General features: G+C 36.3%; 1 protein-coding gene across 4 annotated transcripts in view; it reads right to left on the bottom strand.

Annotated features, from left to right (window-relative positions):
- Positions 1 to 9,016: 9,016 nt before the first annotated feature.
- TC2N (tandem C2 domains, nuclear) overlaps positions 9,017 to 14,460 on the bottom strand; it is an 89,099-nt gene continuing 83,655 nt past the window's right edge. For all 4 annotated transcript variants that reach the window (XM_026455430.1, XM_026455429.1, XM_026455433.1 and 1 more), the window contains 2 exons: positions 13,372 to 13,571; positions 9,017 to 11,011 (listed from right to left, as the gene is read on the bottom strand). In XM_026455430.1, coding sequence (XP_026311215.1) covers positions 10,901 to 11,011; positions 13,372 to 13,571 — 311 coding nt within the window. In that variant the 3' untranslated portion in view covers positions 9,017 to 10,900. The remainder of the gene's footprint in view (positions 11,012 to 13,371; positions 13,572 to 14,460) is intronic.

Genomic DNA, 14,460 nt, shown 5'->3' with positions numbered 1-14,460 from the left:
CCCAATAAATATTTGTTGAAAATAAATATTGCTATGTTCTAGTTAGCTGAGCATTTACAGTAGAGGACTCTTAGGGTCTTTTCCAGGCACGAGAGCCAGTGATTTTTATTACCATAGACCAAACTAGTTTTCAGATTTTCAATCAGGAAAGCAAAACATTGAGCAGGAGTTTTGGCAAATAGCAGGGACTGGAGAGAGAGGGAGGAAGGAGGGCAGGAGGAAAGGATGCAGGAAAGGAGAAGAGGAAGGGGCAATATAAGAATTTTGTACATATCCCTCTGAAGGAAATCTGAATTATGACAAGACAACTTATATAAAATGAAAATGCATATAGAATTAGGAAGCATATAGGGTCACTATACAACTGCACTCTTACCTTCTTGCTTTTCCATCCTTAGCTATTCTCCATAAACTTCTCTTACTCTTAAAGGCCTCTATCTGGTTGTCCATCTATTCTTCCCAGGGTTCTTTTTCATTATGACTTAAGAAAACATTACTCAGCAATCCTTTTCACCTTCTTTATCTGCAGATCTATCATCTGTCCTTCCTGGATAAAGAGAGGAAGAGGAAATTGTCCCTAGTATTGAGAAGTACATGGGATGAGGCCTGCTTCTCTTACAGCCTCTTCCCTGAATCCATTTCCTAAATTATATCAGGAAGGGTCTCCAAAATTCTCATTTTCTCCCTCCAGGAGTAGAACTATCATCTAACCAATTTTCTACACTCATCTTCTTTCCTACAGAAGTCTTATAAATCCTGTTTAGGCCGGTAGATAGTAACTACAGTACTTGTTTATGTAGGGTCACTTAAATATGTTAGTTACATCTTATAAGAAAATTTCAAAGCTGGACAAAATCTAAGTATTGTTCCTACTTTATATAGAAATCAAATTTAACTCATTCCCTGTAAAAAATAAATGTTTTAAATAAATATAATTTTTGTTCTTAGTAATGATACACATTAAGCTGCTAACATGTAATGATAAGGCAAAATCTGATAAACATCTCAGCAGTCTACTAAATTTAGCATTATGTGTTATAAACACTTTAGAATTTCAGAAGTTTTTTGTAAGCTTGATAGTATGAGTTAGATATGAAGCTATTATATTTCTCTTCTCTCTGATTAAGAAATGTACCAATGAATTTTAAAGTAAATATGGTAATAATGTATTATACAGCATTATCTCTTTCAATAAGAAGATACTGGCCTTAACTACCACTTTACTGAGCCATAAAACCTAACTCTATGTGTTCATTCATTTTTTTTTTTGTTTGTTCACTGTTAAATCCCTAACACTCAAAACATTGCCTATCAGTTAAATGCATAAATGAACAAATATTGACTATGTACCTCTTATAGGCCAGATACTGTACTAGGCTCAGGAATGCAGCAATAAACAAGACCCTGCTTTCATGGAAATTACAGTCTAGGAGAGACAACTATGTAAGTAACTATTTAACCATAACTCTGATAAAAGCTATAATGAAAAAGTATAAAGTATATGAAAATAAGATCTAATATTGCTTGAAAAGTCAAAAGAGACTTTTCTGAGGAACAGATATTTAAGCTGGCACCTTTAAAAATAGAATAGGATTTAGTAAAGGGAAGAGTGAAGAGAGAAACTATTCCACGTAGGTGAAACAGGACGTGTGAAAATTCAGAGGAAGCTAAGTGTGTACTGTCCATCCTCCAAGAATTGAAAACAGATCAGTAAGATTAAAGAGGAGAATTGTTAAAAATAAGGCTGGAGTGGAAGGCAGAGCTCAGATTATACAGGGATATTGTAAATTTTTAAAACTTCCTATTTTCTTGATGCCTCAAGATTCCCACAAACAGGCTATGAACACTCTGTCTGGGCAATCAGGTGCTCCAGTGTGAAAAGGCTGGTTCCTGCCACAAGTTCCCATTTTTGCTATTCTGACTGTGACCTAGTGACATTCAAACACTGCAATGAAACACTGTCATGCTTTTTGTTTATATATTGTATCCTGACCACCAACAAAGCCCCTTGTCCACAGGTCCTTCCCCTGAGCCTCTCTCTGCTCCCCATCTGCTTGGTTGAGCTCACTCCCTGAGAGTTCCTCCCACATGCCCCCCCGCATGGCACGCCATGCCTCCCTCTTCCAGGACTTGTCAGTATAATAAATCTCCTTCATTTTCACATGCCTCTCCATGGTGTTATTACATGTCTGCATCTGACCGATCATCAAAAAATCAAACAAACAAAAAAAACCCAACCCATTTTAAATAACACAATTATTCCTCACAACACAACAGGAGAAAGGGGATCAGGATATGTCACCCAAAGTATGCCACTCTGGCATAAAGATTTTGAGCTGAAAGCAACTGAGAAACAATAGATGTAGGAAGAGTTCTTTGCTGTCCCCTTAACTGCCTAAAAGCAGGGCATAAATTACACTTTGTGAAGGTGTCCTCTGTACTCCGTGGACCAGGAAGAGGAGTGACTTATCACCAGAGATGGAGAGTCAACACTGAGATGAGTTTGCACAAACAGACCTAACTAAAATAACCCTTATCCTCCATTAGTTCCCCCATATATTTCCTAGTCACTTCCCCACAATTTATCTCTTAAAGTCCAAACCTCCTTTATTAAAAAGGTACATAAACTCCTAGTCTAATTACCTCTTTGAGTTTTACTTTTCTGTGAATATTCATGCATGTAAACATTAATAAAAATTGTATCTTTTCTCCTGTTAACCTGTCATTTGTTAGTTTGATTAACAGGCTCCCATTCATTGAATATAAGAGGGTAGAGGAAAAGTCTGTCATCCCCAACAAGGGCCTTGTAGGCTGTGTTAAGGACTTTGGACTTTACACTAAGAGCACCGAGAACCAAAGTGTGACAATCAGATTATAAGGAAAGTACAATACTACAGGTGGGAGATGATGTTGCCTTTGATTAGAGAAGTTTCAGTGGAGATGGAGAAGTGGGTGCATTTAAGATCTATTTAGGATATATATTTCAGAACAGGGTGACTGAGTATGGGAGATAAGAGTTCCAAGGTGTGATACTGATATAATATAGATTTGGTCTCTGTTGTTGACTCTTGGCACAGAGCTCATAAAACCCTTAGAAGGCAGCTATGCTCACCACTGTACCATCAACACACCTAAGACGCTTGGAATTTCCTAAGCAACAAGTGTGATGAGGTATCTTTTCTTATATTTGGTTTTTGTCCCTGGCTCCTGAAATAGCTCCAGAGTAATGAAGGTTAAAGTAGCATCTTGTGTCATTCCTAACAAGCCCCTTTCAACCACATCCCAGTTTATGTTAATGAGGTGACTTTCGGAAAGCCGCTAAGAATAGGGGTCTTGTTGCCAGGAAAACAAAAATATAGTTAGAGGGTTGGAATGTTCAGGTGCATCTCCCAAGCCCCCTCAACCTCTGGGGAAGAGAGAGGGGGTAGAGATTGAGTTCAACCACCAATGGCTAATTATTTAATCAACCATGCCTATGTAATGACGTCTTCATAAAAATCCTAAATGAAGTCCAGAGGGTTTATTGTTGATAAACACATCGAAGAGCCTGCAAGGTGGCACTGCCCAAGTGGGCAGGGAAGTTCCACATCCCTCCCCGCTGGCTTGCCCCATGCATCTCTTCCATTTGGCTGTTCCTGACTTGAATCCTTTATAAAAAACTGACATGTACATAAACTGTTTCCCTGAGTTCTGTGAGCAATTTTAGCAAATTATCAAACCTGAAGTGTCATGAGAAGCTCCAATTTGTAGTCAAGTCAGACCAAAGTTGTGGGTAGCCTGGAGACCTGCTACTTACAATTGGCATAGGAAGTAGGGGGCAGTCTGTGGAACTGAGACCTTAACTTGTGCAGTCTGTGCTAACTCTGGGTAGTGCTGGAATTAAGGTAAATTACACAACACCCAGTTGGTGTCCACAGGGAATTAAAGAATTGCTTGGTGGGAAAAGCCCACACACTTGGTGTCAGAAGTACTGTAAGAATAGAGAAACAGCTTTATTTGTTTTAATTCTTCCCCCAGCACATCCAGAATACAGAAAGAGAAATAGTTTTTCCATTTACATGTGTTAGTAACTGGTAGAAAATGATTCCAACAAATTCCTAAATAATTATTAGAATTTAAGTGTAATTAACTCAATGAATAGGCTTCTGGGATGACCAACTAGGTGGATGATAGTGCCTTTTACTCAGATGGGGAAAAGTGAAGATCACACTTGTGGTAGGAACGGGAAATCAAAAGTTTGATTTAGAACACATTCAAGAAAAGATGTCCACATTAGCTATATGACAGTGGAACTCACAGCAAGATTTGGGTAGAGATGTAAATTTGACAGCCTTTAGACAGTAGATAGCATTTCGAGTCATGGAAACAAATGAGGTGGCCCAGGACAACAGTGTGGAATGACAAGAAAAGAAGGCTTAGGACTGAGTCCTAAAGAACTTCTACGTTTTAAAGTCAGGTGCATGAAGATGAGCCAAACAGAGAAGAAAAGAATAGACTAGGAAGGTGTTTAAAAACATAAGCAGAGCATAATGACATGAAAGTCAGAGGAAGAGATGGTTTCAAGGAGAGAGGCAGAGAGAGAGAGAGAGAGAGAGAGACAGAAAGCTATTGTTAATAAAGTTGATGAGAATAAAGGGAAAAAAATAGCTGAAAAGCATTTATTAAGACTTTAACATGAACTCTGGTGGAGTGGTGAGGATAGAAGATTGAAGAGAATGGACTAAGGACAGAATGGTTAGAAATTATCTATAAAGGGGAGAACAGATAAGGCAGAATCTAGAACAGGAGAGGAGGTCCAGGAATATTTTTTAAGAAAGAAACCATAGAGAAAGGTGACCTAACGGATGCTATGCTGAGAAACCAACCTTCCTATTCATTGAGTTAGTTACACTTAAATTCCAATAATTACTCAAGAATTTGTTGGGATTGTAGACTACCAGTTACTAACACTTGTTGAGCAAGCAGACATGAAGGCTATGCTTGGGAATAGTTAGGTGGAAGAAGGAAAGTGAGGAAAGAAACTCCTGTGAGAATGAAAAAGAGCTTCTGGTGCCCAGGAGAATCTTCACTGGCTATGCGTAGACTCACCCATAGCAGTCCGACCCAGGAAAAGCTTTGGGAACCCGGGAAGACACACCTCTAAGGGGAGCATGCTGCATTGGCTCCTGCTTTATGTAATGTTTCTTAGTCTATTCAGGCTGATATAACAAAATACCATGAACTGGGTAGCTTACAATGAACATTTATTCCTCATAGTTCTGGAGGTTGGGAAGTCTAATATCAAGATGCCGGCAGATTTGGTTTTGGGTAAAGGCTTGCTTCCTCATAGAAAGTCATCTGTTCACTGTAACCTTAGCCGAGGGGCGAGGGCTTTCTTTGGGTCTTTTTAATAAGGGCACTAATCCCTTAACAGCCTAATTACTAATGCCTTAATGACCTAATCTTTTTCCAAAGGTCCCACCTCCTAATACTATCATCTTAGGGGTTAGCATTTCAACATACGAATTTTGGGGGGACATAAACATTCAGTCCTTTGAAGTTTACATAGGTTCCTTCATCAACACAAAAACCTAACCCCCAAAACTGTATCTGTAGGGTTCTTTGTATCAAACACATCACCAACCAATTTTGAGACAGCCACACACAAGAGGTTTCAAAGATGAAACAAAAGAATCCAGTAGAGTGAGAGGGAATGGCTCAAAAATAGGAGAGAATGGGCATAACAAATGTAACAAAATCCCAGAGAAAGCAGAAAGGACTGGATTCAGAAGTCACGAGGAGGCACTGGCTTTCTAACATAATGGGGGAAAGGATGGATATGGGTAAAAACAAGTTTGTGGATATGGTGGTAGGAAGTTGGAGGAAAACCTGACATTATTTTCTTTGCAAATCATGACATAAGATCTTCTACTAAGAGCAAAAAAAGCAGCAGGTGGGCTAAAGGTTAGAAGAGAGTGAAAGAAAGTATAAACTTTTTCACGGTGAGTCAGCTGACAACACAAATGAAGTAAGATGGCTAAGAAGGCAGAGTCAGTGCAATCAGCAGTGCTTGGTTTTGTGTGTTTCAGGTCAGGGACCTACCAAACCTTTCCTGATTCCTTCAGGTGCATTAAATTCTTTCTCTATTTGAGCCTCTAAAACATTTTGTTCATACCTTAAATTCTGCTTTCTCTTAGAATCTTGCTTTATATTGTTTCATTTACTTACCTAAATATAAAATCTCAATGTAAACAATGATGGCTTATTCATTCTTGTATCCCTGAAAGCATAAAGCATGGTTCTTTGTGTGAAGTACTAGATTTTTTTGCATTATTAAATATATCACATAAAATGGCTCATTTAAAATGTGGTTTCAAGATTGACTTCATACATTATATAATCAAGAAAGATGAAAGACGCAGAAATTAAAAGACAATTTTAAACCACAGTCAACCAAATTTATTTCTGCTAAAATAAGTATCCTATCATGAAGGGCAGACATTTTTATCATCCTACTGCCTCAGAAACTAAAGGCAGAGCAGTGGCTCATGCCTGCAATCTAAGCACTTTGGGAGGCCGAGGCAGGTGGATCACCTGAGGTGAAGAATTCAAGGCCAGCCTGGCAAACATGGCAAAATCCTGTCTCTACTAAAAAAAAAAAAAAAAAGGGAAAAAAAGAAAAAATTAGCCGAGCATGGTGGTGGGTGCCTGTAATCGCAGCTACTCAGGAGACTGAGGCATGAGAATTGCTTTAACCTGGGAGCGGAGGTCGCAGTGAGCCAAGATCGTGCCACTGCACTCCAGCCTGGGCGACAGAGTGAGACTCCATCTCAAAAAAAAAAAAAGACAGTGACCCAGAACCAAATCCCACAGCATAGAATATGAAACTCAATACTGAATAAACATCATCACCATTTAAAAGTCATATTCTCATTTGGTGATTTAGTTTGGCATAGAATCAGATAGCTTTCTATCCTTTGAAAAGACATACAAAACGTTCTTTCTTTTTTTTCAGATAAGAATCGCCCAGGCTGGAGTGCAGTGGCACGATCTCAGCTCACTGCAAGCTCCTCTTCCTGGGTTCACACCATTCTCCTGCATCAGCCTCCCGAGTAGCTGGGACTATAGGCGTCCGCCACCTCGCCCGGCTAATTTTTTGTATTTTTAGTAGAGACAGGGTTTCACCGTGTTAGCCAGGATGATCTCGATCTCCTGACCTTGTGATCCGCCCACCTTGGCCTCCCAAAGTGCTGGGATTATAGGCGTGAGCCACTGTGCCCAGCCCAGAACTTTCTTTCTAGACATCTACTGCCATTATCAGAGTCCTACAGTTTAATATAATGATTTATTGTAATCATTGTTTATAGAAACCACATTTTTTATAGATTAAAAACTTAAAAATAAAAAAGTACTAAGTTAAAAAAAATCCACAAGGAGATTACTAAAAATGCAGGCCACATTCATCTTCCTACAATTCTTCATCCACAAAATAAAATCCAATTTAGGAGGTTCCATTAACTCTTTTAATATATTTCTAAATCTTAAATCTATATTTCAAAATGAACATGGTACTTCATATGGGCCCACTTTTCATAATTCTTTCAACTCAATGTTTTAGCCAAAACTGCAAACATTTGAAATTTAATTTTGAATAAAAATTATAGCTTATGCACCAAGACATTAGAAAGTGCCCTCTGACATTTTATCAGGTACTTTCCTCATTACACCCAAACAAACACAGAAAGGAAACATATATTTTTGAAATGTCAATTACTGCCATGATGTCAAAAGCTGACATTTATTACAAATTTCTGAAATCCTTTATAAGCAAATATTTGATTAAACAAAAATAGAAAATGTTACTAGGAGATATAATTTCCACCTGGTTGTTGAGTACATTAGTATCAGAGAAATTCATATAACTATATTGAAACAGAACTTCAGTTTAGGTTCTTTTCAGACCACAAATACATAACTTGTTCAAAATCCCACTAGTTTCTTCTTAACAGTCTTGGTAAGAGATGAAACTGATACACTTCAGAGGCCATTTCCCTAGGAGTACTGCTTTTAAAAATCATGCAAAAAAAAGCCAAATACAGATGTTATATTTTAACCCGGGCTGCAGCTATTTGTGTTGATCTGAAAGCTTACAAGTAAATCCACTGTTACGAATCAGCACTGTGCGAGCTATCAGCTATCAATGAGAACCCTTCTGTGGTTTCCTTTGGTCACGTGGCATCATTATGATTCCTTTCTCCTTGCTGTAATTGGGTAAAGGTCAAGAAATGCCTAGGCAAATATGAAGAGAAGTTATTTTGGCATAGAATCTCATTTTTTACTATCAGCTCCTAATGTTTTTCTCACAATATGTGCACCTATTAGCAGGAGATAGGATTTCTATTTACAGATCCACATAAAGCTTCAAGGAAATAACCAGTGTTAGTACGTCCTCACCTGAAAAAGGCTTAAGTAAACACTAATTAAAACATTTAGGATCTTAGTTGCATCAATACTTCTCTACTTGAAAGGTCGTTAAAGGTTTTCTTCTTATTGTTTTATTTACTTAGGACTCTAAGAAACCAAGAATTCATAGCTTTCCCTTAAATTACACATCATACATATGTTGTAAGAATATAGGCCAGGCGCCGTGGCTCATGCCTGTAATCCCAGCACTTTGGGAGGCCGAGGCAGGCACATCATGAGGTCAGGAGATCGAGACCATGGTGAAACCCCGTCTCTACTAAAAATACAAAACATTAGCCCAGCGTGGTGGCGGGCGCCTGTAGTCCCAGCTACTTGGGAGGCTGAGGCAGGAGAATGGCGTGAACCTGGAAGGCAGAGCTTGCAGTGAGCCGAGATTATACCACTGCACTCCAGCCTGGGCAACAGAGCAAGACTCCAACTCAAAAAAAAAAAAAGGAATATAGAAAATTAAATAAATAAAATAATTAAATATTGAGTTAAATGCATGACTATATATATTAAATTTGGAAACTGAAAGCATTAATAGAACAGAGAAACCAGCTAAAACAAATTGTAGCTTTAAAAATAAACAATAAAGCCTGTTATTTATTATCTGAAAGCCAGTAAATACATTTACTTCTTTGGTACCCATTAAAATAGTTGCATTTGCAGAGGATGTATAGGGCAGTGAAACTACTCTATATTATAATGATGGATACATATCATCATACATTTGTCAAAACCTATAGAATGTATAACACCAAGAGGGAACCCTAATGTAAACCATGAACTTTGGATGATAATGATATTTGAGAGTAGGTTCATTGATTCTAACAATGTACCATTGTGGTGCAGGATATTGATAGCGTGGGAGGCTGTTGAGGGCTTTGTTGGGGGAGAAAGGAAATCTCTATCTTCCTCTCAATTTTTCTGTTAACCTACAACTGCTCTAAAAAAAAGTCTATTTTTAAAAACAATTTTTAAAACTTGTATTTGTCTCAGATTCAAAATAATATCACACAGGTGATTTATCTTAAAAGTCCATGTCAGTATTGACCTATATGTCATTTTTTACAAATCTAAAACAAAAGTATTTCAAAATGTTCAGTGGCAGAGAGTACTGGTACCACAAAATCAGGGCAGTAGAAGCAAAGGGGATGTAAGATATGGACATTTTGTAGCTTGAGGAGACGGCACCTAGGGAAAGGAGAATTAAGTGTTTATTTGGGAAAATGTTAATGATATACATAGAACATAGGAGCTGGAATAAAGAAGGCATGCTTATGTGTGGGACAAAGTAAGAATGTGGTGGGGGGGAAGGGAAGACTGAGAACACAGAGCACTTGGTCTACTTATTAGCAAAAATAAAGTGAGATTTTCTAAAATCAGGTATAATGTCATCTGCCTCTCCAAAAAGCTGTTCTTTTTGGCCACAGTTCTTATGGTCAATTAAACTGAAATTATTTCCAAATACTGAGTTCTAATTAAAGTACTGGAAAGAAAACTGCAATAGAAAATACTTATTTGTTACACAGTATAATCAGGTATGGTTATAAAAAAAAAATGGGAAAATACTCAAATATTGTAAATTATAGAATAATCTAAATTTTAAAAACTAAAAACAAAGAACTGATTATCATAAAATACTGAATTTGCTATTTAAGCTCATTTAGTTCTGTGAATTAGGACAGACCATATGGACGATTCTCTTACTTTTACTCCAAATAAAACAAATAGTAAAATATTTGAGTGAAGAAAACAGCAAAGTATGTATATTCTGGGTTTCCAATTAAACTTCAACCTTCTGGTGTTTTCAATTATTCCTGCCAAAATGTAGTTTTCTATTTCTGAAGTTTCTTGGAGATAAGTAGCTTATAAAGTGATAATGTGATGTCTTATGGGTAAAAAATTATAAAACACAGGGCACAAACTTTCCCCCAATACAGAAAATAGTTGAAATGGTTCAATTCATTTTTACCAGGAGAAAATATATAGCAAGAGGTAAACAATGCAGCCAAGACCCAATCAATAATGCCTAGCACTGAAGTAATGTTAAAGTCTTCTAAATATCAATAGTACTAAGAGACTTGCTATACCAGGTTTTGAATATCTAAGTAAAGCTTAAAATATAAAAGCAAAAACATAATATAGAAAGAACTATCGGTGGTTGATATTCTCATAGACTTTATAATTTATTTAGTCATCTTAATACTATCCTTTGATTTTACTATCTGTGTCTCTTGTTGCACAGTTTTAAAACATTTCCTTTACTTTGAATATCTGATAAAATTCATTATATTTTCTTATCAAATTTTCTATCAGATACATTACATACAGTAATTATAGCTCCCATAAATTGACAAATATATTGATTTGTCTCTTCTCATTGGTAGCAAATTGAAATCTTAAGTCTTCTAAAAGAATGTCAAGTTCTTCACCAAATTAATATGTGAAGTCTTCAAGATGGAGTTAATTTGTGCCACTTGATAACAACCTTTTCTGGATTTATTACTGTCTCTTTCCACTGGTTCACTGCTTCAATGTTATTACTGTCTTCACTTATCCAAATCTGTAAAGGAAAGTAAGTACAATCACTGTACTTGACACAGTAATAATAACTAAGTTCAGACAGTTAGTCACTCTTACTGATGGAAGAAATTTGGAAGTTTGGTTCATATATTTTAAATTAAACATCTTTCTTTTTTTCAAAAGTCAGTTTGATTTCTCTATTTGACATTTAAATGCTAAAATATTTAACCTGTTTAGTCATTCTGAAGACTAGTTTATAAGGTTCAATTCAATTAAAAAATTCAAGGTGAGGCAGTCAGGCGCAGTGGCTCACGCCTGTAATCCCAGCACTTTGGGAGGCCAAGGCGGGCAGATCACGAGGTCAGGAGATCGAAACCATCCTGGCTAACACGGTGAAACCCCGTCTCTACTAAAAATTCAAAAAATTAGCCAGGCGTGGTGGCGGGTGCCTGTAGTCCCAGCTACTTGGGAGTCTGAGGCAGGAGAATGCTGTGAACCCGGGAGGCAGAGCTTGCAGTAAGCCAAGATCGTGCCACTGCACTCTAGCTTGGGCGACAGAGTGAGACTCCATTTCAAAAAAAAAAAAAAAAAATTTCAAGGTGAAATATTACAAAATCATTTCCCCATTATTACTAATAATATACTAATAACTGGGGATTAGACTAATAACTGGGGATTAACTGGATATTAGTATCCCCAGTTATTAGTATCCTTTCCTATCCAAGAAATCTAGGAGCTCAACTTAAAACTGACACCGACCACTCAAAAACATTCTTGTAAAGATCAATTAAACTGAGGCTAATCATGATTCAACTTAGATTGGTAAGGAATGTGCATTTTAAAGGACCTTTTACATGAAATAAACCATAATCTCAATTAAAATCTAATAAATAGTCATTCTTGATCAATAGTAATTTCATAGTACCCATCACTTATGTAACTTAAATACTACATGTGAACATATACATAGTATTATGCAAATTATACAAAAGACATCACAATAATTATATTATTATGAACCTTTATGAAGACAAGGAATAAAAAATCTTGAATTCTCACCTTACCTCTAGCACTAACAAATGCTTTTACCTTGGAGTTAACTTCTCTGAGATTCAGTTTCTAAGAGATTAGAGCAGGTCATTGGTTTAAAGCTTTTTCCTTTTCTTTCTTGGTCTAAAGAACCTTCCTTTCAAATGAAATCTTACAAATAACCCCAGTATGTAAAACAGACATTAGAGTACTTTGGGTGATACAGGGGTGGAAGACCTTGAGTTCACCTTTGGCTACCCCATCATGGTTCCTCCTAAGGCTATACCAGATAAGCCATAGGGAGCAGATGACCAGCAAGAACCTTTCCAGAATTATTATTCTAACTAAAATCTTAGCCAAGAGAATGGAATCACCACAAATGTTATCATGAAAATCATTTCAAGTAAATTTCCTATTCCATTCATACCATTAAGTTGAGGCTTGATGATATACGAAAACTTTAACTGAATTGACTTCATAGGCTTAATGGCTTTCAAAAGTATGCTGGTTATATGAATTCTTGAATTCAAGTTATTTTCCAAATAGCAAATGATAAACAACATTTTTATTAATATTTTATGTAAAAATATGTATTAAAAAGTAAATCAAAGAGCTGATATCAATCTTTGAAAATTCATATATAATTTGAGGATTTCAGGCAGACTGTTAATAATATCTTATCAAGTTGAAGCTTTTAAACCAATAATATAGATTGTGGAATTTAAATGTGGTTCAAACAATTGTAATTAAGGTGAAAGATAATGGATAGCTACCACTAGTCTATTCAGAGTAAGGAAAGGAAACAAGTTCCTAGAAGACTTGCAAGTTAGCAACTGTTATGGTGTTTTACACAAATTATACCAAGATTTTAAAATAATTCAGACAGTAGTATTAACTAAATAATATCACAACCACTGTTAAAATGGACATGCTCTAGGAATTCAAAACTAACATAACTCAGGTAAGAGCATATAAAAAGTGCCCATGTTAAACATTACATCAAAGATTAAACAAAATAAAGTAAATTTGATACTCAAAGTCTTAAGAAATTGATTTAAATACTTAATGTTCCCTCCTTCCACAAGGAACAAATCAGTAGTACTGAAAATCTGATAATTCTCATCGTTTTTAAAGTAAAAAAGCTCAGAAAAAAACACATTTAAAGATAAACCGGATTGCTCAGAAATTCCAACTATTTGTATTAAAGCAAAAAGTCTGACAAGTTTTGATTTTTGTAGCAACATTGAATTTTGATTTATGATGCTAAAGAATTGTACTCTATTCGACTTTAATATTATCCTGTATTCTCTTTGTTAAATGACTGTTTGAATGCATAGAAAAATACAAGGAAGGATAAAAAATCCTACTAACCTGGCCCACAAAGTGTTTTCTTCTTACAGAGCTTCGACTATAAAGCTTAATGAGAAAAACAATGTCTTTTTCACTCTGTATAAGTGGAAAAATCATAGTCTCTCCCCACTTGACTCTTCCATTGGAGGCCTTCAGTAAGCGTGTCTTTTTCTTGTAAATCAACTCTCCCGAGCTAAACATTCCCACCTTCACAAAAAAACCTTAAAAATTAGAAATATTGGTTTATAAAATGTTTTTCAAAATACCATATAAAGGTGTGTATATACACATCCAAGTTGGAATTTATATATATAAAATTTATTGTAAAAATATGGATAAGTCACTTTTAAATGTTCGATGAGCTACAACCATAACAGAAAACAGCTCTAGTCAACTTTATAACTTTGGCCATATTACTACTGTAACTTTAAATGAACTTAATCTTTCTGTGGCTGAATACCATTAAAGACTGGAAATGGAGGCATAAACAACAATCACAGTAAAAGAGTGCACACTGAAAAGGATCACACTAAAGAGAGGTGCCAAATTTTAAGACAGCTGGAGGTATTTATTTCACAATTTTATATAAGTAAAATATAAAAGACTCCAGGAATTAAGTATATGCCCACTAGATAAAATCTATACTTTAAATAAATTTGAGATGTAGAGCTTCCAGTAATGGCAGAAAAGTTTGTATAAACTAACCTTCCCATAAATAACAATTATCAACTTTGGAAAAAAATTTAAAAACACTAATAGCAGAAAGAAATTGGAGGGGAGTCAACTGGTAAGAGATGGGAACTTCCCTGTGTAAAATTCAGCTTGATACAGCTTTTCACCTAAGCATACTCCCCTATCTGACTGACACAGCGCCTACAGCTCAAGCAGAAAGTACAGTCTGACTAATTGGAGGTGACAGAGCTGGGCTGCCAGGGAAGCAAGAAAGTGAGAACTCCTAGAAAGGAGGGAGTCACAAAGTGAGGGCTGAGATCCGACCATCAGATTGATAGAATGAAGAGCTGTGGTCATCCTGATGAGCTGTTTTAAGGGAAGCCCATTATAAACCACAGCTGTTGTCCTTGTTTCCTAGAATTAATTAGATATAGTCCT

Source organism: Piliocolobus tephrosceles, chromosome 6 (genome assembly GCF_002776525.5).
Source record: "Piliocolobus tephrosceles isolate RC106 chromosome 6, ASM277652v3, whole genome shotgun sequence".
Classification (NCBI taxonomy): domain Eukaryota; kingdom Metazoa; phylum Chordata; class Mammalia; order Primates; family Cercopithecidae; genus Piliocolobus; species Piliocolobus tephrosceles.
The sequence above is the reverse complement of the archived record's forward strand: the minus strand, read 5'-3'. Positions and strand labels throughout refer to the sequence as shown.